General features: G+C 49.5%; 1 protein-coding gene across 1 annotated transcript; it reads left to right on the plus strand.

Annotated features, from left to right (window-relative positions):
- Window positions 1-741: 741 nt before the first annotated feature.
- LOC129399730 (paraneoplastic antigen Ma6F-like) lies at window positions 742-27,861 on the plus strand. Its single transcript, XM_055121089.1, has 2 exons — window positions 742-2,055; window positions 27,679-27,861. The coding sequence occupies exons 1-2, from the start codon at window positions 742-744 to the stop codon at window positions 27,859-27,861; spliced, it is 1,497 nt and encodes a 498-aa protein (XP_054977064.1).

The following is a 27,861-nucleotide window of genomic DNA, read 5'->3' on the forward strand; positions in this document are numbered from 1 at the left end:
CTTGGATCAGTCACCAAAAACTTAGAAAATATTTTCCCTTTGATCCAAGGAGTAGAAATGAGTGGGGTTTGTGGCAGATAGGCCCAGAGGAATTAGGAAAAGGGCACGCTCTCACCGAGCCTAACAAAGGGAGAGAGGCAGCAAGTCAGGCTAGGGAAAGGAGTCATCAGGCTCAAGTAAGCAAGCACCTGCCTCGGATCTAGGGACCTTCCATCCTGGCATTGCTGCCCCCACAACCAGAGGAGCAACTATCTAAAAAGTTTTAGCAAGAGAAGCTAGAAAAAGAGCACAGGGAAATGAGGAGAGGGATTGGGGGAGCAGAGTAGAGCAGGGAACAAGTAGCACTGACCTAGTAAGACTGACCAAAAAGAGAAAGACTGAAACTTTGCATGGCGGAGGGGCAGAGGGGAAGCTCTCTGGACCTGAGAGAGAGTAAAACAGGAGTGAAGCAATGTTCTGGAAGTACCTATGCCAGAAAATTTGAATACTTCACACCTTTCTTAGGAAGAAAAGGGAACTTCCTCAAATCAGTATTGGCCAAATTACACAATGTGCTTTATCTTCTGTAGCTGAGCTTAGTGATCAAGACAGTTTCCCAGTAGCAGAGAAATCAAGTGGGATGTGGAGGCATCACAGGCCCAGTGACTCACACCCAGGTCCTACTTGTTTTTTGTAGCCACAGACACCATCTTCCTACCTGTCTGATCCCGACCGCTGCTCCATCCTTCCGCCTCTGCTGTGATGCAGCCTTTGGCGATTCTGAGCGACTGGTGCCGCTGGCTGAGCGTCAATGAGCAGCGTTCGATGCTCATCATGGGCATCCCTGAAGACTGCGAGGATCTAGAGTTCCAGGAGACACTGCATGCTGCCCTGAAACCCCTGGGCAGATACCGGGTGCTGGGTAAAGTCTACCGAAAGGAGATCAGTGCCAAGATTGCCTTGGTGGAGTTTGCTGAGTGTTTAAACCGGGCTCTGATCCCCCAGCAGATCCAGGGCAAGGGAGGGCCCTGGAGTGTGATAGTCCCTTCCCAGACACCTGATTTGGAGTCTCAGGAGGGAGGCAGCCTCCCAGGTGCTCAGGGGCACTCCTTGGCTGGTGAGACTGGGGAGGAAGGGGCTGATGGCCGGGCAGAAACGGCTGCCCAATTTCCAAGTGAAGCCGCAGCTTCTGGTGAGCAGGAGGCTGCAGCTGAGGCCGGTGCCAGTGAGGCAGGAGAGGTGTTTGGGGCTGGGGAGGTGGCCCCCAGAGATCTGGTTGAGGAGGGTCATGGAGGTGAGGAGGGAGCTGGAGGTGATGAGGTGTCATATGAGGAAGGAGCTGCTGGTGACAGTGGAGCAGCAGGTGAGGCGGGCTCCCCAGACGTGGCTGCAGTGGCTGGGGAGGTGGTCACAGCTGAGGAGGCAGGCACAGCTGGGGAGGCTGGAGTGACAGGCAGGGCAGGAGCAGGGCAGGAGGAAGCCTGGACGCAGCAGTGGCGTCAGGTCCTGCAGCCAATGCTGGAGAGCTCAGCCTACCAGGAGCTGAGAACCTTCTCCGGGCTGCAGGAGGCCGATGGCTATAATGAAGCATTCGAGAGCTGGCTGCACCATGCCAATGACATGATGTTCCTGTGGCGCGATGTGCCAGAGAAGGAGAGGCGTCGACGGCTGCTCGAGAGCCTGGGCGGCCCCGCGCTCGACGTGGTGTTCGATCTCCTGGGCAGAAACCCCCACATCGATGTCCAGGACTGCCTGGTGGCCCTGGTGCAGGTGTTTGGGAGCCAGGACCCCCAGGTCACTGCCCGGCTGAAGTTTGTAACCTGCGCACAGAGGTCTCAAGAGACTCTGTTTGCCTACGTGATGCGTCTGGAAGGCCTGCTGCAGATTGCCCTGGAGAAGGGTGCCATCAACCCTGCCGTGGTCAACCAGATGCGGGCGCGGCAGGTGCTGATGCAGGCGCGCCCCAACGACATGCTGCGGAAGAAGCTGACGCGGCTGCGGCTGGAGCGGAAGCCGCCGGGCTTCATGGACATACTGCAGCTCATCCGCGAGACCGAGGCCTGGAAGGCTGAACCTGTGAGCCCAGAAGCTGCCCCCGTAGTCTGCAGAGCCGGCCAAGTCAGTGAAGGAGTCCAGGGGGCGGTTGCTGGCCCTGGCCATGGTGCTGAGATGGCGCCTGGAGCCCACTCTGCTGGGAGAGAGGAGAGTGCTCCCATGGCCACTCTGGGCCAGGTGGTCAGTGAGCCTGAGAGCACGGTCTGGGCAGAAGGCCAGGAGGGTAAGGAGGAGGGTGCAAGCAAGGAACCTGACATTGGTGCCCAGGACTGCCAGGCTGGGCAGTTGGGGAGCCAGGCTGGGCAGCAGAGCCAGCCACATGGCCCAGCCAACAAGTAGGTCCCGAGGCTCCCAGTGCCAGGCCAGGGTGGCATGGGGCCTGATCACCACCCTCAGCCCTTTAGAGGTGTCTCTGTATTGCCCACTTCTGGCGGCACTGCACCCAATCTCAGCCCCACCCCCTCACTTGGGCAGCACACCCAGGAGCCCCTCTCCTCTGTGAGGAACCCTAAAGATGTCTGTCTGGGATGTTGGGCTGTCTGCAGGATCTCCCTGCCTGTGCCCTAGCAAGAGCCCCCTCACTATCCCTCGGTTCAGGCATTCTTTATTTGGAAGTCCCTCTGCCCCTGAATCTGCCAATCTAGGAGAGACCCCCTAAAAGTAACCATGGCCCCATAGCCACAGTTTGTGCAGAACCCCGTGGGGTGTGTGGGACCTTGGGGCAGCCACACCCAGCAGACGTCATGCAGCATGTGGGTCCCACTGCTGCCCTCGGAGATAGAGCTCGCAGTGGGGGTGCTGGTGGAGGTGTGCTCGTTCTTCCCCGACAGTTCGCAGCTCACATGCGGAACGCCTGAGCCCAGTCCCTGGAGACAATGGTCTGTGCTGCGTACCACCCTGGGGTCACTCATTTTCACTCTGAGTGTCCCCTGCTGTGTTTTCCACCGCATGACTTTCCTGGCCGTAGGACTGGGCCACGCTCAGCAGTGAGTGGACATGCAGCATCCACTGTTTCTGCAAAAGTTTCACTGTGGGGCCCCGACGAGGAGACTGGATGTGGGGCAGGGGTGAGGCTCACCTGAAGACACCTTGTTGGGGGTCATGTGCTGTTACTGTACGCTGCTTTCTCTCTTCCTGTTACCGCAGTTTTCAGAGCTAGTTTTGCTCAATAAACTTGTCGACTGTTTCAGCTGGTCTCGCCTCGGGGCAGTCGAGAGGACTGTGGGATGGGAGTGGGGCCTCGGGACAGCCAGCAGAGGCTTGTGCCTTCCACACTGGTTTCCAGGCAAGTGAAATGAGGGGGTTCCTTGGAATGGCCCTGTGGATTGGGTGGTTGAGAATGGGTGAGGGTGGTCCTGGTGTGGTAGGCTTGGGAGGAGGGCAGTGGTACCAGGGTTAAGGGACGGGAGCCGAGGGCAGGCGCTGACTGCAGCACTGTTGGTGAGGAAGATGGGATGAGACCTGGCAGCTCTGAAATGGATCCTCAATGGCAAGTATTTGGGGTGGGGGCCCCCACGCAGTGCTCAGTAGGCCCTGTGGCCCTTCCCAGAGACTCAGCCAAGCAGTCTGCGTGCTGCCAAGGGTCTGAGCAGTCCAGACCACCTGACAGTACTTGGGAGCTCTTGGGCTGCCCCTGGTGGTGCCAGGGATCGAACCCAGGTTGGCGCATCCAAGGCATGCACCTAAACTCCCGCACTGTCAGCCCTGGGCCACAGCAGTGACGGTGCTGTTGGGGGAACTGACGGTATTAGGAGATCTGGAGTTTCTGGGTGAAGGGGCAAAAGCACCCGCCCTCCTGAGCAGGGCAGCTCTTGCCACTTCCGGCAGGGGTGCTCAGAGATAATGCCAAGCAGCCGCTGGGTGTGGCCCCTATACGGTCTCTGGGGTCCCCGTCTCATCGATGGTGTTGGAAATGGGGGGAATCAGCTCGGCACCGTGGGATGGAGAAGCAGTTGGGCACAGGTGAAACCCCATGGTTTCACCTCCTGAGACCCCACCTGGGGTAGGGTCGGGCTTCAGCCAAGAACAGCGCCCCCAATGCTGTCAGTTTATGATGTCGGTGGGGATGTAGTGCTGCCAGGGTGCCCGCCAGCCTCCCTGTCTGCCAGAATGAGAGCACCTGACCTGGCTGGAGATGGGACGGGGCTCGGGCTTGGGCCGGCCCAGTGCAGCAGGAGCAGAGACACTACCTGGAGTGTCCATGGGCCAGTCCTGGAGCCTGCACCACCTTTGGGAATGAGTGAGGCCTCTGCCTTGTCACTGCCAGAACTCCCCATGACCCTGCAGTTTAGGGGTGTCCATGTGCATGGCCTAGAACTCCTGCCTGGGATAGAAATTAGAGGGTCCTGTTGAGCAGGGGCATGTCTCAGGTTGGAGGCCCCTTGCCTTTCTATGGCTTAAATCTGTTGGGGACTCAGCCTGGCCGACGGGTGCTCCCATGGGGTGTGGGGGCAGAACACAGCCTGCCTGAAGCAGGGAGCCAGGGCTTGTGCACATGTGAGTGTGTGTGAGAGGTTGAGTGTGATTTAGGGTGATGGACAGGGTGAGTGTGATTTGTGTGTGTGATGTACAGGGTGAGTGAGACTCATTTGTGTGGCACACGGTGGGTGTGTGTGGTCCGCATGTGATGTGGCCAGGGGGCTTCTCCAATGCTGCTCCCTCTGACGTGAGCCTCACAGTCCCAGGTGTGCCCCTCTCTGCCCTCCCCTCATGCAGGCGTCCTCAGGAGTCAGAGCACACTGAAGCCAGAGAGGCCATGCTCAGCGCCCCAGCTTCCGGTGCGGACCTCAGGGTGCACAGCCTTCCAAGGCTCTTCTTGTTCCCCTTTGGGTGTCCTATTTGTGCCCTCGGGTGTCACTCCCCCTATGCTGGGCTTCCTGTCGGTCGAGAGGACAGTGAATGGACAGCCTTTGCGGAAGTCTGGGGCACATGCTACCAGTGCCCAAGTCCTGGCCCGGCTGCCCCTGCCAATGGCTTGTATGGTGGGCACCTACCTGTCCCTGGGGTAGCAGCCTGCCCCACATGGGACTCCGTCTGGCTTCTGGGAATGCACTTGGGTGACCAAGCTGGATTTCTAGAGCTCCAGGGGTCTTGAAGTGGGGGCAGCTCTGCCTTGGGGTGCATCCGCCTGCCATTGGCTCTGTTGTCACTCTCACCATCTGGGATCCTGGCAGCTGCATTAGCCGTCCGAGTTTTGCACTGGGCATTCACTGCCAACTCCAGCCAGGGTACCTTTGAAGCACAGGGGGGTTTCTGGGGGCTCAGAGGGGCTGTGGCAGACGGGAGAGCCCCATGCCCACCAGATGAGCTGTGGCTGGTTCTCTCTGTGCTCCAGTTGGCACAAGACAAACGTGCGGTGTCTGGAGGGCCTGGATGCATCAGGAGTCTTTCTTGTCTGTGGACCTGATGCTGCCCCAGACTGTGATGGTTCCATTGCCCCAGGACCCTGCAGGTCATGTGTCATTCATTGCTGGGCTTTGAGATGCTGGGCCAGTGAGTGGTTCTGGGATACAGGCTCCCTGTGGGATGGGGGCAGTGAGTGGTTGGAGGGCAGACCCCTGTGGGGCTGGGGCAGTGAGAATTTGGGGGGACAAGACACCTGTGGAGCTGTGGAACTCAGTGGTTTGGGGGTCAGCCCCATTATGGGGCTGGAGTAGGGAGTGGTTCATATGTCCAGCCCCCTGTGGACTGGGACAGTGAATTTTTAGGGGTAGAGGTTTCCCGTGGAGTTTGGGTAGTGGATTTAGGGGTTCAGGCTTCCTGTGGGGCTGGGGTAGTGGGTTTCAAGAGGCAGGTCCCTGTGGGGCTGGGGTAGGGGGTTTGGGGACTCAGGCCCCCTGTGGGGTTGGAGTAGGGGGTTGGGGGAGACAGGCCCTCTGTGAGGCTGGGGTAGTGTTTGGGGGGCAGGCCCACATGGGGCAGGGGTAGTGTTTGGTGGGCAGGCCCCCTGTGTTGCTGGGGTAGTGGGTTTATGGAGGCAGGCACCCTGTGGTACTGGGGTTTGGGTTTGGCGGGGCAGGTCTCCTGTGGGGCTGGGGTAATAGGTTTAGGGGGTCAGACCTCCTGTGGGGTTGGGGTAGTGGGTATAGGGGAGCAGTCCCGCTGTAGTGCTGGGGTAGTGGGTTTGAGGTTCAGGCCCCCCCCCGTGGGGCTGGACTAGTGGGTTTGGGGTTCAGTTCCCACGTAGGGCTGGGCTGATGGGTTTGGGGGACAGAGCCCCTGTGGGGTTGGGGTAGTGAGTTTGGGGGGCAGGCTCCCTGTACTGCTGGGTTAGTGGGTTTGGTGGGAAGGCACCCTATGTGGCTGGGGTAATAGTTTTCGGGAGGCACCTGTGCTTCTAGGGTAGTGAGTTTGGGGGGGCAAGCCCCCTGTGGTGCCAAGTTAGCGGGTTTGGGAGTCAGGTACCCTGTGGGGCTGGGGTAGTGGGTTTGGGGGGCAGGCCCCCTGTGGTGCTGGGGTGGTGGGTTATTGGGAGGCAGGCCCCCTGTGGTGCTGGGGTGGTGGGTTTTCGGGAGGCAGGCCCCCTGTGAGGTTGGGGTAGTTGGTTTGGGGTTCAGACCCCCAAGGGGCTGGGGTAGTGGTTTGGGGGGGGCAGGTCCCTTGTGAGGCTGAGGTGGTGGGAGTCCCTGGTACCTTTCCTGCTCCTGCCAGAACCCTCTCTTGCCACTCCTTCTGGGCTGGTTCTGAGCCTCTTTCTCCGCTGCGTCCTTTTGGGGCGCCTGTCAACTGCCTTCGTTCGGGACTGCTTTGCCTGCCTCTTGGGGTTACTCTGGGCCACATTCCCTTGAACTTCTTCCAAGTGGGTGAGAAGATCTGCAATGTTGGGGCCTGGGCACTGCTTCAGGAAGCTCCCAGCTGGCCCAGGGAGGGGGCCAGAGGCCAGGGCTGGCTGCCCATCTGCCAGGCCCTGTGCTTGGGGTCATGGGTCATCTGCTGTCTCCAGCTCCCTCGGGCCCTTGAAGGCTAGCAGGGCTGCCTCCCAGTGTAACTGGAAACTCTTCCAGAGGCCTCTTGCGACATTTCATTGACATACTGACTGCATCCTCATGCGAGACACCCAGCGACCCTCCCTGGTCTTATTTGGTACAAGCACCCCCTTCCTGCGGCCTTCAAGCAGCAGCAGAGAGCTGGGGTGCCCTGTGGGGTGTCCAATTTGAGCTGCCTGCAAAAGCTATCAGATCCTGATGGTAAATTCAGCCTGGGCGTTGGGCGCTGGTCTTTGCCAGCCCTGCGGAAGCCTGGTGCTTGGCCTCACTTCAAACACAGCTTCGAAGGGCCAAGCACCATCGAGGACAGCAGCCACCCTGAGGACAAGCCAGCCAGCATTCAGTCCCACACCCCTGCCAAAGTCATGACAGCGAGGAAAGAGGCTGCTGAGTCGATTCGAGGAGCTTCAGGCTTCACCTGGCACAGAGGCACCCTGCTGAGGCATTGGGGCTGGGAACCCCGACTCTTAACGAGGAGCCTGTGCCCTCCAGGGTGCCACACCAAGAACAGAGATTAGAAGAGAAGAAATTGCAGGGGAGAAGCAACAACAGAGGGACACTTGAGCCAGAATCCCCACCCGAGCTGCCTAGAAATTCCAGAGGAAGTGGAAAGAGGCGCAGGGTTGAAAAAACGGGTTTCCAAGAAAGCAAAAGGAAAGGAGAGGTATGGGGAAGCATGAAAGGAACCGGATAGGAAAAAGAAGGGGTTCCTGGGCTGAAGGGACCCTCAGAAGCAAGCACACAGTGCAGACTCGGGGAGGCAGCTGGCATTTGACCCGTGCTGACATCAGAGACCCCACCCTGCCTCTTTAGAAAACTGATGAGAACTTTCTACCTCTCGGGCAGTGGGCATGGTGTTGAAAGTAGGTGTCCGAGGAACCACAAACAGTATTGGCCACCACAGAATCTAAATCAAGTAAACTTTTTTTTAAAAAAAGATTTTATAAAAAAAGATTTTTTAAAAAACTTAAAAAAAAACCGTTTTTTAAAAAAAGTTTACTTATTGCATTTTGGGTCACATGCTTCCACTTGCATTAACTCATGGTTCTAATGTGCAGTGACCTCACGCCACAGATAAATTAGAACCTCTGGAGTTTGTCATTCTTCTCTCTGACTTGCTTCACTCATGCTGTCATCCTCTGGTGCCCCTGGTTGCAGCAAATCGCACAAACTCACCTTTCTGGCCGCACAGGGCTTTGGTGTATGGATGTGCTGCAGCTAATTTGCCCGTTGGTCTGTCACTGGACATAGGTTGTTTCCACATTCTGGCTATGGCACCGGCAATGCCACGGACAGAGTGTGATGCTACATTTCTAATGTTTTGTGTATTGGGGTTAGCATGACTGGGTCAGATGGGAGTTTGAGCATCTCATCCATAAGGGCTGGACCACACACTCCCACAGTAGCGAGTGAGGGTTCCTTTTCCCTATATCCCCACTCTCACTGGTGTCAGGTGATACCTTTTTATCCCTGCCCATCTTTCTCTCTGGAATGATGATCATGTGGGGAGTTCTGGTGTTGAAATTTGGTATTTATTTTATTTTATTTTATTTTTATTTTTGGGTCACATCCGGCAATGCACAGGGGTCACTCCTGGCTCTGCACTCAGGAATCACCCCTGGCAGTGCTCAGGGGACCATATGGGATTCTGGGAATCGAACCTGGGTGGGCCGTGCGCAAGGAAAACGCCCTACCCGCTCTGCTATTGCTCCAGCCCCGGGTGCTGAAATTTGGGGCAGGAGAATTCTACCTCATTTCTGGACTTTCTGGAGCACTCAACTCCTTCAACATGAGCTCACTCTCCTTCCCTTGCCTACTACCTCAGGGCTTTCTCTGGCTCCTGCTCAAACGCTTATTCTAGAAACTCCCACTCCTCCTGAGGGAGGAACAGAGACTGTGGCAGGGGGCGGGATGTGCTCCTCACCTGGGCTACTGCCTGGGCACATGGATGCAGGACAGGGACCCCATGGGTGGGAAGTCTTAGGCCATTGGGGAAGGCAGTGGCCACAGGCCTGTGGGATCCCTTATGTGGATTCCTGTGTCCAGGCGACTTTCACGACCCCGCATACTTGAGTCCCAATCATCTACTCTTTTTTTAGTTTGGGGGTCACACCTGGCAGTGCTCAAGGGTTCCTCCTGGCTCTGCACTCAGGAATCACTCCTGGAGGTGCTCGGGGGCCCAATGGGATGCTGGGGATCGAACTTGGGTGGGCTGTGTGCAAAGCAAGCGCCCTCCCCGATGTCTTATCACTCCCTCTCGCCCCCATCATCATCTACTCTTATGCCAGTCAGCTCTTGGTGTGGGGCGCTGTGTGAGAGTGTGGGAGAGAGTTCCACACATGGAGCCCGGCACCCACTATGGGGGCCAACAGTGCCCAGCTCTGGCATTGCATCATGTGATGGAGAGTCGGAAGGAGGCCAGAAGCCTGCCCACTGCTCCCCGGCAGCTTCCCAGCAGAGGAGAAAGGGGCTAAACAGGCCTCTCTCTTAGCGTCTTAGGCCTCTCTCCCGCCTCCCCCACCTCCGACCCCTCCCATCATGTCACACACAAATACTAATCCCAGCCCCCCATCCCGAGGCCCTCTGCTTACAAGGTAACTCTGTAGCTCGCAGTCAAAGCCAAGAGTGATCTAGCCCTTCCTGTTCTCGGAAGTGTGCTGTTTCCTAGACAACACATTTTGTGTAATCATGGTCAAGGCAGCGTACATTTCTGCTCGGAATCAAGGTCACAGCATAATGCCGATTCACCACGGCAACAGCAGACTGCTCAGCTGACGTGCAGCGCGGCGCGGGGCTGCCACATACGATGTACTGCTGCTTCTCACTGTGGTCAACATGCCTACCCACCTGGGGTTGCAAACGCACCTCCCTGGGGTGGAAGCGCGCACGTACATTCCCTAGAGGTGTGCCCACGTCCTGTGCCAACTCTGACCAGGCTTTAAGCTTTGCTCTAGAAATCGATGCAAGCCACCTTGCCCTTTTGCAAACTAGCCTGGTTCCAAGGCTGTCCAAGAATTAACGAGCTTCGTCCCCAGCTCAACATTGTGCTGCCAGTAGGGAGAAGGGCGTGGGGGGTGTCCTGGTGAGGAAGCTCTGACAAATGGTGCTTCTAGAACAAGACCTTCTAGCTGAAGATTTGCCCCCCTTCCTAATAGCTTGGCCTGAGGCCAATTGTCAGTCACCACCCTCTGTACCCATAGCTTTCCTCTTTGACCCCCCCCCCCAAAAGCAGAGAGGTGGCAGTGCCTCCTGTTTTGATAAGTCTGGGTTCGATGCTGTTGTGGAGACTGTGGGTCTGGGGGGGTCTGGGGAACCCCACATGGCCAGTCACCCCCCCCCAGAATGGTCTTCTCTTGATATGCTCTGATTCAGCTGTTGGCCCAAGGAGCAAAGGGTGGAAAGAATCCATGCAGGAAGGAGGAACCGAGGAATGGCTGAGCTTGAGAGCTGCCACATTCGGAGCAGGGGCTGGGCACCATGTTCAAGCACGTGTCTCATGCTGGGGGTAAGGAGGGTAGGTACATTTCCCCACCTAGTTGTTGCCTGTCAGAACTTGGGGCCCCAATTCTACATCACTTCTTATACCCGTGCAAGGAAACTGCAGGCGTTGGAGCCTGGGTAATGGAGCCCACAGCAGTGCCACTTTTCAAGACCACCAGAACCACAGGAAAGATGTGACATAACAGCAGGACCCATGGAGCAGCCCAGCCCAATTGGGGTGGAGGTCAACCATATCAGTGTTTCTCAAACTCCTAGCGCCTGGCGAAAGAGTGAAAAGAGGGTCCCCAGGCAGTCCCCAGGTAGCGGGAGTGGAAGTCAAATGAAAGCAGCGAGTGAATCCTGAGGTTGTTTCTGAGGTTGCAGAAAGAGCTAAGAGCAGGCTAGGGAATTCCAGCTGGCTGGCAGTAGACAAGGAGGAGAGGGTGTGGCGGGGGTGGGGGGAGGGTTGCCTCAGCAGACCAGGTGACATCAGTGCTCTGTTCAGAGAGGAGAGGAGCCAAGAAATAGACTCTGGCCTAGGACTCCAGCACGATGCATCAACGACCAGTCATCGATCGAAGAAGACACTCCTAAGTCAGGATCTGTCAAGAAGACCCACTGCCATGGGTTCAGAAGCTGCAGGATCTCGCCCGAGCACCCCCCCGCCGCCAGTACCCCCAGCTGCGCCTGAGGTTCTGCCAGCACACACCTCCCACCCCAAAGTCTGGAGGTTTATGAAAGCCCCTGACCACATTCAGCTCCCTCCAATGGCTGTGGGAATATTTTCCTGCTGACTGTCAGAGGCCTCCTGTTCACTGCCACGTGGTCCCTCCTGTCTGGGAGAATTTCCTTCTCACGGACACCCTTCCCTGCTGTGAATCTCCCACTTCCTTTCTTCTTGGCCGCTAGGGCAGGACTTAGAGGGCCCCTGGGACTTGGTTGTCATCCTGAGGATAAATCTCCAACTCAGGACCTAGAGGTCTGTCCAAAGTACAGGCCTGGACAGGGTTGGGGATTTGGGGCCTTTCAAAGATAACAAAGCCGGACACTAGCTCAAATGACAAGGACCTTGTTGGTACTTGAGAGATGCATGCTATTCCTAGAGTGATGCATGCCATGTGAAGAGAAATCCCACGATTTTCAGAGGTGCCATTTTAGAAGGACAAGGGTGGCACTCAGGAGAACTGCGACCTCTTTGAACTAGGTTCCTGCTTTGTGTGCCGGGCAGGAGAGGGACACACACTGACTGTTCTTGAGGCAATTTAAATTGTCTCAGTTCTTGAATTGTCTTCAAGGGGGAGGCAAGTGTCATTTTCCTGATGCAAACGTGAGCTGTTAAGAGCTGCTAGAATGTCGTTCCAGTATCTGCAGGTCAAGGTTGAGGCTGCATTAAGAAGAAGGACAAGAAGCCTGGACAGCTTGGTCTTTGGGGCCACTTTGGAATTCTACTGGCCACAGCTGGCTGCTCGTAGGGTCCCTGTGCATTCCCCAGTGGGTGGTTTAGACATGGTCCTGGTGGATCCATGGTTTGTGAGACCCAAAGCAGACTAATTTTGGGGGCCTCTCTGTAAGGGAAGGAGGATAAAACCGCAAAGGGTTTTGGTCCCTCTCAGGATTCAAGAAGAGCCATGAAGGTGAGGGACCCTGGTGCCAATCCTTCTGAAGGTGGGTGGCTCAGGTGCCACAGGGATGTGTTCCCTGGGCAGCTCTCTGTGGAGGTTACAGGACCATGTGACACTGCTGTCCCTCTTCCCCACACCCTCCTCCTCTCTGACAGGTCTTTGACATCTGCCAGTCACATCGTGCTCTCCCTCTGTCCCCAGCAGAAAGAGAAGCACTGCAGAACGGTCTGATCCACCATATGATCCACCCTTCCCCCAGGTCTGTCCAGACCTTTCTCTACTTCTTCTGGCTATGTGTCTGTGTATATCCCTGGTCCTGGGGTTGTGTATTAATCTTCCTCCCATCATTTGCTTTAAGGTTTCCCTAATCTGGAGAGATGGCATCTTGAAATTTGTAATGAAATTACACCTATAGAGACCCTATTTCCTGATCACTCTGGACAAGAACTGAGTGTTGAAAGCAGGTAAAGGGATATACATGCTAACATTTCAGCAGCTGTATTGCAAAACATAATGCCTAAAATGAGAGAGAAAGATAAAGAGAGAGAGAGCGAGAGAGAGAGGAGAGGTGCCTGAAAAAGAGGCAGGTTGGGGTGGAGCGTGGCTTGAAGGGGTGAGAGGGAAACTGGGGACACTGGTGCTGGGAAATTACACTGGTGGAGGGATGGGTGCTGGAACATTGTATATGTTCATGTGAACATAATCATGAATAATTTTGTAATGCTTGATCTCACAGTGATTAAATAATAAAAAGGACCCTATTTGCAGATCAACAAACACAGATTCCATATGAATGTTTCTTTGGGGTGGCCACCACTAAACTCTCTACAACGTGTGTATTAATATTTACTTCCACTAAACTTACTACAAAAAGTGTATTAATTTCTACTCTCTGTAACACCTTTACATGACCTTTGGCACACAGAGCATCACACAGTGATTTCCTCCCAACCTCCCAGATTAAGAGTGTGTGCTGATTCTCTGCTCAAGGTCCCCAGGGGCTGCAACGGAGACTTCTGCCAGCTGTGGTCTCACCCTGAAACTCGGTATCCTCTTTGGAACTCATTCCAATTGCGGGTGGAAACCATTTCCTGATGGTTGGAAGATGGAGGGTCCTAATTTCTTGCTACTCTCAATTGCACTGGCAGTAGGATGCCTTGCCAAGGATTTGCACACCACTCTGGAGCGTCAGTGACCATCTATGCCTTTAGGACTGGAGTCACATGCTCAGTGATGGTATGACAAAAAGATCAAAGGTCCTTGAAAAATGTCCTTGACTCTCACTATTTGCAGATGATATGATACTATACTTAGAGAACCCTAAACCTCTACCAAGAAGCTTCAAACAACAGATTTGTATAGTAAAGTGGCAGGTTACAAAATCAATACCCAAAAGTCTATGGCTATCCTATATGCAAATAATGGACATTTAGTACCTGTATTGCAAACCATAAGACCCAAAAGGAGAGAGAGAATAAGAGGGAATGTGCCTACCACAGAGGCAGGGGGTGGGAAAGGGTGGGGGTGGCGGAAGGGATACTGGGAACATTGGTGGTGGAAAATGGACACTGGTAGAGGGATGGGTGCTTGATCATTGTATGACTGAAACGTAATCATGAAAGATTATAATTCTGTAACTGTATCTCACAGTGATTCCTTTTAAAAAAAGTAAATAGTCTACGGCTCTGCCTTTGTTCCAGTACCATGCTGTTTTAATCGTTACTGCTTTGTAGTAAAGATTGAGGTTGGGGAGGGTGATGCCTCCCATCGTCTTTTCCCCAAGAATTGTTTTAGCTATCCTTGGACGTTTGTTGTTCCATATGAATTTTAAGATTGCTTGATCCATTTCTTTGAAGAATGTCATGGGTATACTTATAGGGATCGTGTTGAATCTGTATAATGCTTTGGGGAGTATTGCCATTTTGACAACATTGATTCTCCCTATCCACGAGCAGGGTACATGTTTCCATTTCCTCATGTCCTCTTTGATTTCATGGAGTAGCGTTTTGTAGTTTTCTTTGTAGAGGTCTTTTACTTCCTTGGTTAAGCTGATTCCGAGGTACTTGATTTTCTGGGGCACGATTGTGAATGGGATTGCTTTTTTTATGTCCCTTTCCTCTGCCTCATTGTTTGCATATATGAAGGCCATGGATTTTTGGGTACCCTTACACACAACCCCAAATGTATGATCATCTAATCTTTGATAAGGGAGCAAGAGATGTGAAGTGGAGCAAGGAAAGCCTCTTTAACAAATGGTGCTGGCACAACTGGACAACCACATGCAAAAAAATGGGCGTAGACCTTGACCTGACACCATGCACAAAAGTCAGATCAAAATGGATTAAAGACCTCAACATTAGACCACAAACCATAAGGTACATTGAAGACAAGGTTGGCAAAACCCTCCACGATATTGAAGATAAAGGTATCTTCAAAGGTGACACAGAACTAAGCAATCTAGTAAAAACAGAGATCAACAAATGGGACTACATTAAACTAAAAAGCTTCTGCACCGCAAAAGATACAGTGACCAGAATACAAAGACTATCCACAGAATGGGAAAGGATATTTACACAATACCCATCAGATAAGGGGTTGATATCAATGGTATATAAAGCACTGGTTGAACTCTACAAGAAGAAAACATCCAACCCCATCAAAAAATGGGGCGAAGAAATGAACAGAAACTTTACCAAGGAAGAAATACGAATGGCCAAAAGGCTCATGAAAAAGTGCTCTACATCACTAATCATCAGAGAGATGCAGATCAAAACAACCATGAGATACCACCTCACACCACAGAGACTAGCACACATCCAAAAGAACAAAAGCAACCGCTGTTGGAGAGGATGTGGGGAGAAAGGGACCCTTCTACACTGCTGGTGGGAATGCCGACTGGTTCAGCCCTTCTGGAAAACAATATGGACGATTCTCAAAAAATTAGAAATTGAGCTCCCATTTGACCCAGCAATACCACTGCTGGGAATATATCCCAGAGAGGCAAAAAAGTATAATCGAAATGGCATCTGCACATGTATGTTCATCGCAGCACTGTTTACATTAGCCAGAATCTGGAAAAAACCCGAATGCCCTAGAACGGATGACTGGTTGAGGAAACTTTGGTACATCTATACAATGGAATACTATGCAGCTGTTAGAAAAAAGGAGTTCACAATTTTTTTATTTTTTATTTAAGTGGATCGGCATGAAAAGTTTCATGCTAAGTGAAATGAGTCAGAAAGAGAGAGACAGACATAGAAAGATTGCACTCATCTATGGCATATAGAATAACAGAGTGGGAGACTAACACCCAAGAATTGTAGAAACAACTACCAGGAGGTTGACTCCATGGCTAGGAGGCTGGCAACTCAGAGAAGGGATCACCAACTATAATGTAGTCGAAGGCCATGTGGGAGAAGGGAGTTGCGGGCTGAATGAGGGCTATAGACTGAGCACAGTGGCCACTCAACACCTTTATTGCAAACCACAACAGCTAATTAGAGGGAGAGAACAGAAGGGAATGCCCTGCCACAGTGACAGGGTGGGGTGGGGGGAGATGGGATTGGGGAGGATGGGAGGGATGCTGGGTTTACTGGTGGTGGAGTATGGGCACTGGTGAAGGGATGGGTTCCCGAACTTTGTATGGGGGAAGCATAAGCACAGATGTGTATAAATCCATAACTGTACCCTCATGGTGATTCATTAATTAAAAATAAATAAATTTATTAAAAAAATAAAATTTATTAAAAAAATAAAACTGCCAGTTGTATAAAAAAATAAAAAAGTAAATAATGAAAGAGAAGAAAGTGATATGAAAAACAGTCCTGTTCACATCAGAATTAGTTTAATTAAGGAGGTAAAGGACCTGTACATAGAAAACTACAAGCTGCTACTTCAAAAAATAAAAGAAGATGTAAGGAAATGGAGACACATCCCCTGCTTATGGATCATGAGAATCAGTATTCTCAAAATGGCAATACTCCCCAAAACATTTTATAGATGCAATGTGGTCCCTATAAGGATACTCATGACATTTTTCAAAGAAATTGATCAAACACTCTTGAAATTCCTAAACACCCCACAATAACTAAAGCAATCCTGGGGAAAAAGAAGATGGGAGGCATCACATTCCCCAACTTCAAACTGCACTACAAAGTGGTAGTAATTAAAAGAGCATGGTACTGGGATAAAAACAGACCTTCAGATCAATAGAAGAGGGTTGAATATCCTGACACACACCCTCGAATATATGATCATTTAATCTTTGATAATATTTAAGCAAGAAATATAAAGTGGATCCCAGCCCTGGCAGCCGAAAACCTCCAGAACTCAACCACTGCCATGCTCACGGCTGCTCTCCACATGCTTGGGCAGAGCCTCACCCACGAGTGAACCCCTGGAAAACCCAGATATGTGGAATTTTGTGACTGAGAACTCTGTTCAACGGGGCTGGGAATGGAGATTCTTCGCCAGATTCTGGAAACAACCTGAGTGCCTGAGAACAGAACAATGGAGAAAGAAACTGTGGAACATCTATACAATGGAATACTATGCAGCTATTAGGAAAAATGAAATAATGAAATATGCCTATGAATGGATGGACATGGAGAGTATCATGCTGAGTGGAATGAATCAGAAATATAGAATGACAGCATTCATTTGTGATATATATATATAATATATATAGTAGAAGTTTAATATCCACAACCAGGGTAAACAGGGGCTAGGAGGACTGGTCAATGGTTGGAATCAACCACAACTTTGTGTGGAGCAGAGGATAGGTAAGATAGAGAAGGGACCACTATGACAATAATAGCTAGAAATTATCACGCTGGACAAGAACTGAGTGTTAAAAGTAGGTAAAGAGATATATCTAATAACTTTTCAGTATCTCTATTGCAAAACACAATGCCCAAAAGGAGAGAGAGAAAGAGAGAGAAAAGGAGAAAGAGAGAGAGGGAGAGAATGAGGGAGGGAGGAGAAAAGTGTCTGCCATAGAGGCAGACTGGGGTGGGGTGGGGTAATGGGAAGGAAACTGGGGACATTGGTGCTGAGAAATGTACACTGGTGAAGGGATGGGTGTTGGAACACTGTATGGCTGAAACCTAATCATTAACAACTTTGTAAGGGTCTATCTCACAGTGATTCAATAAAATTTTTAATACAAAAAGAAAAATATACTGAACCTCTGGAACAATCTTGGGCCATATACTTGGACTTCTCTCTACAAGCCCCCAAGCAAAGTCTTAAAAAGACACGTTAGCGCTGAAGTAATAGTATAGCGGATAGGGTGTTTGCCTTGCACACGGCTGGACAGGTTTGATCCCCGGCATCCCTTATGGTCCTCGGTACACCACCAGGAGTAATTCCTGAGTGCAGAGCTAGGAGTAACTGCTGGGCATAGCTGGGTGTAGCACCCCCAAAACAAAAAAATTATGACAACTTTATAGATCAAAGTGATTTAATAAATGTAACCTACAAGAGCTTCCATATTACATGCCATGGTTTGCAATACCATTGGTGATTTGATTTCATGCCTAACATTTTCTGACACCATTGTCTATTGTTCACCCCATCCGTGCATCAGCCTTTTCCTTCCTCTGTGTTTAGCTTTTTTTTTTTAAATTAAGCTTTTATTTATTTATTTATTTATTTATTTATTTTGCTTTTTGGGTCACACCCAGCGATGCTCAGGGGTTACTCCTGGCTTTGCACTCAGGAATTACTCCTGGCGGTGCTTGGGGGACCATATGGGATGCCGAGGATCGAACCCCCGGGTCGGCCGCGTGCAAGGCAAACGCCCTACCCGCTGTGCTATCGCTCCGGCCCCTGTGTTTAGCTTTTTACTGGAGACCAGTTCGCAGTTTCTGTTGACTTTGCACTTTTATTATAGCCCTACTATGTTTCTTTATATCCAAAATATAGGAGATTATTCTGTGTCTGTCCTTTTCCTTCTAATTTCACACAGCATGATGCTCTCCAGACCCATCAACATGGCAACAAATTTCATAGCTTAATCTTTTTTATGGTCCATTGTATATATGTACCTGAGTTTCCTTTACCAGTCATCTGTCCTTGAACACTTGGGTTGTTTCCAGATTCTGGCTACTGTGAACGATGTTGCAGTGAACATAAGAATTCAAATTATCTTCTCTGAAGAGTTTTTAGACCTTGGGGTAAATGCCAGGAAGGGGAATTGCTGAACCAATTCTAAGTTTTTTGAGAAGTGTCCATGTTTTTCAAAAGGGCTGGACCAGTCGGCATTCTCACCAGCAGTGAGTGAGGGTCCCTTTCCCCACATCCACCCTAACACTGGTGGTTGCTGTTCTGTGCAAAGACAAGCACAGTCATTACTTATAAGACCACTAGTGGGTAGACCGTTTCAAGAACAAAACCTATCTTGGAACTAAAGAAAAAAAGCAGCACTGAGCAAATACATTGGCAGACGATGCTGAAAATTCGAACTCAGTACTAGGGGTAGGGTACAAAGTCTCATAACTCTAAGATAAGTATAAGCACCGCTGGAAAGTTTTTTTTATATTTGGTTAAAGCAGGCTAGAGATGAGGATTAATTTTAGCCTTATGTTGCTGCTTTACTGGGGGGGGGGTTTGGGGAACCATACCTGGTGGTGCTCAGAGGCTCCTTTAACCACTCCTAATGGTGCTTAAAGGATGATGAGGTGCCAGGGTCAAGGTCTCCAGCATTTAGGGCATATGCTGAGCCCATTAAGGCATCTCTCCAGCCCTAACTTTATCCTTCTTAGAAAGAGATAAATTTAAAAGTACATTAAAATGTAATAATGATCAGTAAAAAAACCTGATATGAAATATGGAAATAAATGTTAATACTAGTAATGGAAAATAATAAGTACAGCAGGAGAGACAAACAGAAACAACATATTTAATAAAACACAAAGGCCAAATGTTTCAAGAATCATAGTAAGTGTTAATTTAAGTAGGTTGAAATAATTGATTAAAATAGGTTATCACTGCAGCAATAAAACAAACAATGGATAGACCTAACATTAAGTGATTTGGAAAGTTTGGACATAGAGGAAAGAATCAAGTCAATACTAATCAAATAAAATATATATTACAATGGTAGCTTAAAACATTCTGTTTGAAGCCAACAGAATTAGAAGAATTTTATACTGACAAACAATATACTTAAAACATGAAAAATATTGAATGATGCCTAAAATAAAATTACATTAAATACTGCATACATAATAGCAAACACCACCAAAAATACACCATATATTTTGTATTTTTCTGGGAGGGCTCTTTTAAGTAGTGTTTAGGAGGCCTGGGGACCCCTCCAGGTGATTCTTGGCCAAGTAGATCTGGAGGATATGGTGCTGCTCTGGGTCTGCAGTGCTGGGTATTACCCACGCCACCTTGCAGTGCTCAAGAATCCCCAGAGCCATGCCTTCAGGGCTGCACCCACTGATTCTCAGGGGACTATGTGGCATAGGGGGATAGAACCAAGCCTGGCCACATATCAGGCATGGCATGCATCCTAAGCTCTGTACTATCTCACTGACCCCCTAAGTATCTTATAATACATTAGTGTTTGCAAAAATCCTATGAAGAAGCTACTATTATTCCTATTTTACAGATGAAGACAAAGAAGCACAAACAAATAAAATGGTTTTCCTAGTTTATGGAGGCTAAGGAATTAAAACTTGACAATCCCAACATAGAATTTTCATTGGTGACTCCTGTGCTATCTGCTCTCTACTACCAGCATAGTTAGTCTGTGTGTCTATTCCCCATCTCTCTTGTCATCTATATATCAATCTCTCATAGGTCAGTCCATCTATTTTACCTACATCTTTCCATCATCTATGGGTATATCATTCACATATCATGGATGATACCGTCTATCATCCATCCATTAAACTGAAAAAAAAAACTAAAGGAAAAAATGGCCAAACTGACAAACACAGGATATTTAAACGGACTTCTTAGAAACTTAGAGACTAAACAGATAAAATAGGAGTAATGATACAGAATAATTAAACATTAGAATAATCAAATATATATTTATAAACAAATAGACATTATACATATGTTAATATGTATATATGTTCATATAAAAGCCTATACCCAACAGAGAAATCTTTTCAAGCCACAGAATATTTCTAAAACTCAACTACACATTACACAGCAGTCTACGCAAAATGTTCTTTGGCCACAATGCAATAAAAATAGAAATCACCCAAAAAAGCTGTCCCACAGATTTAGAAATATTTAAAACACACTCAAAAAAGGAAAATTCTGAGCATCTTAGAAAAACTGATATAAATCAAAATGTGTGGTATTCAGCTTTGGTAGTTCATGGAAGAAAATATATAGTCTTATAGACATCTATTTCCAAAGGCAAGATCAGGAAACTGAAGTAGCAACCCTCTAGTTTAGGAAGCTAAAAAAAGAGCAAACAACAGAAAAAGTCAAAGAAAGGGCGTGAAATAAAGAGATAAGTGTAGAAATTAACAAAAAACAAACAATGAAATAGAGAGAAATAAATAATGAATGATCACTACCATCAAATGCTAATTACCTGGAAAAATGAATGAAATCTGCAAACTTTGGAGAACTGTGATTAAGCAAAACTACAGGATAGACAATAGGAGTTAAGCAAAGAGTGTGTGGGTACAGATATAGTTGAGGTTCCTTTCATTCATAAGAGAACACTATAAAAACAACCATGATATATCAAATCTGAAAGGCATGTGAAATATTGAAATATATTGATGTTGCCAGAGCCATAATACTGCAGGTATGGTGGCCGATCCGGGTTCCATCCCTGGCACCCCATATGGTCCCCCTGCCAAACCCAACCAAAAGTGATCCCTGAGTGCAGAATCAGGAGTAAGTCCTGAGCACTGCCTGGTATGGCACAAAAACAAACCTAAATATATTAATGTTACTAGAGCTGAGATAAGAAGAAATGGGGGCCAGAGAGAAAGGCATTTGCCTTGCATGCCACTGACCTTGGTTCAATGCCCAGCACCCCATATGGTGCTTTGAGACCCTGCAGGTGGGATCCCTGAGTTCAGATCCAGGAACAAGTTCTGAGCACTTCCCGGGTGTGACCACACACACACACACACACACACACAAATAACCCCCAAACCAAAACAAACATAAAAGGGGGCTAGAGAGATAGTATAGGGGGTAGGGTGCTTGCCTTGCACTCTGCAGTCCTGGGTTCTAGCCCCAGAACTCCATATAGTCCCCTGAGCGCTCCAGAACAAGTGAACATCAAGCACAGCTTGACGGCTGCCCTACAGAGTCTGTACTGTGCAGGGGCTCCTAGCAGACGTTCACCAGTCCTAGATCTCCCAGCTGTTGCCAAGGTGACAGAGATGGATAGCAAGAAACAAGCAGATTTCCTTCTCCAGGTTACCATTTCTCTACTTCCCACTTTACATAAGTCACCCGGGAACCACCATCAGTGACAACTCTATATTGCAAATAATCATTCACTGTATCACTGTATCACTGTCATCCCATTGTTCATCGATTTACTTGAGCGGGCACCAGTAACGTCTCCATTCGTCCCAACCCTCAGATCTTAGCAGCCTCCCCTTACGCCGTTTTCCCAACGATTGGAGGCTCTTTTCGGGGTCAGGAGAATGAGACTTGTTATTGTTACTGTATTTGGCATATCAAATACTCTGAGGGGAGCTTGCCAGCTTGCCAGGCTCTATGGTGCGGGCATGATACTCTCGGTAGCTTGCTGGGCTGAGAGGCATATATATATTTCCCTCTATGATGATGTATCCAGGAATATATTCACTCATGCATGAGGCGATGCTGGCCACCCACCAGACCTGTCTTGAAACATGGACCAAAGAGTCTAACATGTGCCCGAGCCAGGGGCTCTGCGAAAACCCCCTTGGCACAATGAAGGTGAAGTTTCCGGCTGTCCCAGTCCTCCTCCCTCTCCCCTCCTGTCATCCGTCAGGGCGTGCTCAGGGCGGGGGTCACGTGGGGGGCGGGTGGGTGGCCGGGCGAGGTGGGATCCCTAGGCCTCTTCAGCTCTCGGAGGGCGCACCACCGGCCTGTCTCGCCGCCCCCCGCCTCCCCCCACTCCCGGGAGTTGGAGCAGGAGTGCACGTGTTAGGACCCGAAAGATGGTCAACTATTCCTGGGAACTGGCGAAGCTAGAGGAAACTCTGGTGGAGGTCCGTGGTGGTCCTGATGTGCAAATCGGTGGACGACCTGGGTATAAGGGCAAAAGACTAATGGAAGCATCTAGTAGCTGGTCCCCACCCCCTTCTCTGCCAAGTTTCCCTCAGGATAGCTGACGCTCTCCCACGACCACCCCCACAGTTTTATCCTGTAAAGCGGTGCGCAGCGACCGGCTCCAGGACGGCTGGGAAGGCCCGGAGGGGAAGGTGGCTGGGGGGTGGCGGTGGCCCTCTCGGGGGTCGGGTCCCACGCCCCGCCAGTGTTACAGCCTCCGCCCCCCGCAGCAGCTTCTCGGAACCATGGGGCTAAGGGAACCAAGACCCTTTGCAGCGCTCTCCCCCTTCCCGGCGCTCACCCCCTCGAGGAGCTCTGGGGGGAGGGGGGCGAGCAGCCCCTTCCAGGCGCGACCACTCCCCCACCCCCTCCGCCTCCAGCGAAGGGGCGCGCGGCGGACTGTCTGTCCCCAGTGCACCGGGGCGAGTCGCACCGTTGTGGGGGGGCTTTCGAGGCCACAACGCTACCAGCCTACCAGCGGGGCGAAGCGAGCGCATGGAGTTGGCAGCGATGTTGGCCACCCACCGGAGCCATCTTGAAAAAAAAAAAAAACTATCTCACGGTGATTCAATAAAATTTAAAAAAGAGAGAAAAATGTAAATAATCATTAACTTATTAAAATAAAAATATGGCAAGGGAGGCAGATTGCTCAACATACAGAAATCATGAGTATTTGTTTAGAGAGCCAGTCCAGAGGGTAAGGCATTTGCCTTGCATGTAGCCAACCTGGGTTAGCCAGATTAACCCCCGGAATTACATAGGATCTCTCAAGCCCTGCTAGGAGGTACCCAGGAGTTATCCCTGAAGATAAATCAAGGAGTAATCTATGAGCACAGCTGAGTATGACCAAAGGAGAGAGAAGAGACAGAAATAAATCATTAATATTCCTATATGCTATAAATCATCAAGTAAGAAATAAGATCAAGACAAAAGAGATGAAATTCACAGGAGAAATAATGGCAAAAAAGGGTCCGGAGCGATAGCACAGCGGGTAGGGCGTTTGCCTTGCACGCGGCCGACCTGGGTTCGATCCCCAGCATCCCATATGGTCCCCCAAGCACTGCCAGGAGCAATTCCTGAGTGCAAAGCCAGGAGTATCTCCTGAGAATCGCTGGGTGTGACCCAAAAAGAAAAAATAAGAAGACCCCAGGAGTAAACCTAGTAAAAAAATATTCAACATCATTGCGGAGATAGCTCATGAAAAAGCCTAAGTGAAAGATACAATCACTAGGATAATGGAGATTGATAGTATGCTTGTGAGAAAGTGTGACATTACACGTAGACAACTCTTCCCTGAATTAATCCCTAAATTATATACAAATACAATATATTCGTGAAGTTGGACACATAGATCCTAAAATATAAACGGAAAAGTATAGAGATGAATATTGTGGAGATTTTTTTTAAAAACAACGACAAAGACACTTAAATTTTTTTCTTTGGGGGGCTGGAGCAATAACACAGAGGGTAGGGCGTTTGCCTTGCATGCGGCCAACCTGGGTTCGGTTCCCAGCGTCCCATATGGTCCCCTGAGCACCGCCAGAGGTAATTCCTGAGTGCAGAGCCAGTAGTAGCCCCTGTGCATCGCCGGGTGTGACCCAAAAAGGAAAAAAAAATTCTTTTTGTTTTTGGGCAACGCCTGGCAGTGCTCAGCACTTACTCCTGACTCTGCTCCCAGGGCAGGCTAGGGGGACCATATGGAATGCCGGGGATCAAACCTAGGTCAGCCACAATCAGGGCAAATGCCTTACCCGATGCACTATCTCTTAGGCAGCAGCAGATTACTTTTTTATTAAAAAAACCAAAGATCAAGCTTTTTTCAGAGCTAGTAATTAAATCACCCTGGCACTGGCTCAGGAGAGAAAAAGGAAGCAACCTTTCCACCTGCACCCTCTGACAGAGGAGGCGGCAAGGGCAAATGGGAGCATGTGTTCAGTAAATAGTAACAGGACGATAGAGCACAGCACTCAAAAGAAAATCCTGATTTATGTGATGCTCAAGATTCATTTCCAGAGGAAATAATGATACAAATGAGGAACATTTCAAATAAAAAGACAGGACAAATGATCTTATAGGAAAATTTCCAAAATAAATTACCAAGGCACAAAAATAGATTTCACTTCACTGAACTTGATATTCATGTTGATGGGCTATGGGATAGCTGAAGCGGGAGGAATACATGCACTGAACACGATGGGCCTGGGCTTCTTCCCTTGCAACATTATTCACCATGACCCCTGTTATGACCCAAAAGCCAAAAAAGAAGTCTATTAATGGATAATTATATAATTATATTATAATATAATTATAATATAATATAATCATACATAATATTATATATTATATAACTACATTGTAACATATAATATATTATATAAACATATAATTATATTATAATATACATATAGTATATTATATAATTAATGGAGAATCATATATAATTATATTATATATTAAATTATATATTATATATAATCATATATATATTTGCTTTTTGGGTCACACCTGGCGATGCACAAGGGTCACTCCTGGCTCTGCCTCAGGAATTACCGCTGGTGGTGCTCAGGGGACCATATAGGATGCTGGGAATCGAACCTGGGCTGGCTGCATGCAAGGCAAATGCCCTACTCGCTGTGCTATTGCTCTAGCCCCTGGAGAGTTTTATATTGATGAATATCACTATTAACATTGTTTTAAAGAAAACAGATTTGTAGGCATTAAATCCAATTTATAAAAAAGACAAGGAATTAATCTCAAGATTTTTTGCTACAACCAGTGTGGTTCTTGAAATATTCTGGCTCTGCACTAAGGAATCACTTTGGGTGGCCTCTGGGGACCATTTGGGACGCTTGAGATCAAACCTGGGTCAGCTGCCTGCAAGGCAAGTGTCCTATCACTCCTGTTCCTATCATCAAGATTTTATAAAGAACTACACAGATTAGGAATAAAATGTTAAACCATTTAACAGAAAACAGACAAATATATAAGCAGACTACTCACTGGAGAAATACCTCTCAAATGGTAATAGCTTTTATTAATTATCAAGGAAATAGCATTAAAACATCAAACTGTACAGTTTTGTTCATTAGGTTGACTAAAAAAAAGTTTCGTTTTTTTTTCCCCTCGTGGCCATATCTGACTGAACTCAGGGCTTTCTTCTGGTTTCTAACTCAGGGATGACTCCTGACGGACTCCGGGGACCATATGTGGTGCCTGGGATCTAACCCCATAGACCACGATGGCGAGCACCATGCCTGCTGTACTATCGATCCAGCCTTTAAATACAACTTTTCAGTCACAAACATTTCTAACAAAAAACATTTCAATTCAGCATAGATTCCTTGTCTCTGCTTCCCAGGGGGAGCACAGCATCACATGGCGTCCTCATCTCTGTTTGGGAGCCAGGGCACAAGTTTGCATTTGGATAAAATTCAGGCCTTTCAGCAAGGGAGGCAGTAAAGCGTGTACACGCGGTCTCACCGAACAATGTTATGCTTGTAAGTCAGCTTCAGGCTCTTTCTGACGCGGCGACATACCACAAATCAGCAGCACATTCATTAATCAAGTAACAGTCAGAACTAGTGCTCGATTTCGTACAGGATGAAAGGATGAAAGTCTTTCTGTAGCACCTTACCCGCTTAATGGTGAAGTGTGGAGGCTTGCCGGCATGGGGTTCTGCGTGGCCAGACAGCGCTGCGGCTGGGAAGGCAGCGAGAGGCCCTTGCAGACCCTGACTATATGTTAGTCTGGGCCCTGTTCTGAGTATTTTATATTTTATAAAGGAGTGTATTGGTGAAGTTCATTTTTTTTTTGCTTATGGACCACATTCGGCGTTGCTTGGGGGTTTCTGTTGGCTCTGTGCTCAGCGATCATTCCGAGTGGGGCTCGGGTGACCGTATGCTGGAGTCAGGGATAAAACCCGATGGTCATGTACAAGGCCAGCTTCCTAACGCTGAATTATCCTCTCTTATGGCATAAAGTTTATGTTTTACTTAGCCTGGGTTGTCGGTGTTTCTGTGTTTTTACCTACTGTGAGTTCTTGCTACATCTCCTCTATTGCTTAGATTTTCCCTCCGACTGCCTGGCCTCTGACTAGGTTAGCCTAGGTGCTTGTCCTCTGACCATCTGTACTTTCTGTGAACTCATCTTCAAAACAGCTTGAAGGTGGTAAACATGTTTTTCTCAGTGAACTGGGCGGGGGGGGGGGGCTGAAGCACATCTGGTGGTTCTCAGCAGGGGGGCTACTCTTGGCTTAGTGTTCAGGGGTCCCTTTTTTCCTGCTCAGGGACATCATCCAGTACTGGGGATGGAAGCAGGCTCCGTAGCAGACCAGACCATCCCCTTGACTCCTGTGCCAACACTCAGGCCCTTTCAGAATTTGGCCTGAAATAACTCGTCATTTTGTGAATGGCCATTTTATAAATCTAAGTTTTGTGTCTATCTCAGATATACCTGGGGGCAGGGCTGGAGAGAGGGTCCAGTAGATAGGGCGTTTGCCTTGGAACCTGGGTTCTATCTTCAGCATCCCATACAGTCCCTTGAGCCCTCCAGGAGTGACTCCTGAGTCAGAAGTAAGCCCTGAGCACTACCGGCTGTGGCACCAGGCAAAGACATTCATGTCTGTCCAATACGAGGACACACTGTATGCACAAGAAAATGTACACGCGGATTTTCATTTGAGACCTTTAATGACAAAACTGGGACCAGGCTAAAAGCCCAGCAGGAGGCAGCTAGGCAATTATAATTAGACTCAGAGGTCACACAGCAGTTCGGCCATTCTACTGTATTCTACTCATTCTACTGACAGTATCTCTAGGAGCATAAATTGTGGAGAGTGAAGGGAAAACGATGAGAACTTTTGAGGGTGTCGAGGCCCGGTTCAAAACATGCGCTGTGATTGCGCATGCTCGTACAAGTGGGTCAGCCAATCATTGTCGGGCATAAGTCCACCAATCAGAACTGGGACCCATGGAACTTCATTTGCATAGCTCTGAGACTAGCCACGCCCCCCTTGCCTATATAAGTGGCGGTCCTGACGCCCTCCTAGTCTTTGGAACCCGCTTCTCCAGGAGGCTCATCGGGGGAGCTGCGGCGTGGAGCTGTAACACTGAGCTGTAACACTGCCTTGGCTATCTTTGCCGCCGCTCCTGCCGCCCCCGCCACTCCTCTTCCTTGGAGCCACTGCCTGTGGGTGCCGCCCGCCCAGTCTGAAGAAGCCGAGGAGATCGACAGATCTACGGTCGCTGATGTGCTGAAGTTCCAGCTTCGTGTCTGGCCACTGCTTTCCTGCTGATTCTCCGCAGAACTTGCTGCCGCTGCCGCCATGCGGTCGCATCCTGGGCCACGTTCCGTGCTGGGGTGGTGTCGCACCATCCCCAAAGAAGCCCGCTCTTGGCACTGGTGCTGTCGCTGCTTTCCTGATGTTCCTGCTGCTGCTTCTAATGGAGACGCCGTCGTCGGCGCCACAACAGCCGTCGTCACTGTAG

Source organism: Sorex araneus, chromosome X, assembly GCF_027595985.1.
Source record: "Sorex araneus isolate mSorAra2 chromosome X, mSorAra2.pri, whole genome shotgun sequence".
Classification (NCBI taxonomy): domain Eukaryota; kingdom Metazoa; phylum Chordata; class Mammalia; order Eulipotyphla; family Soricidae; genus Sorex; species Sorex araneus.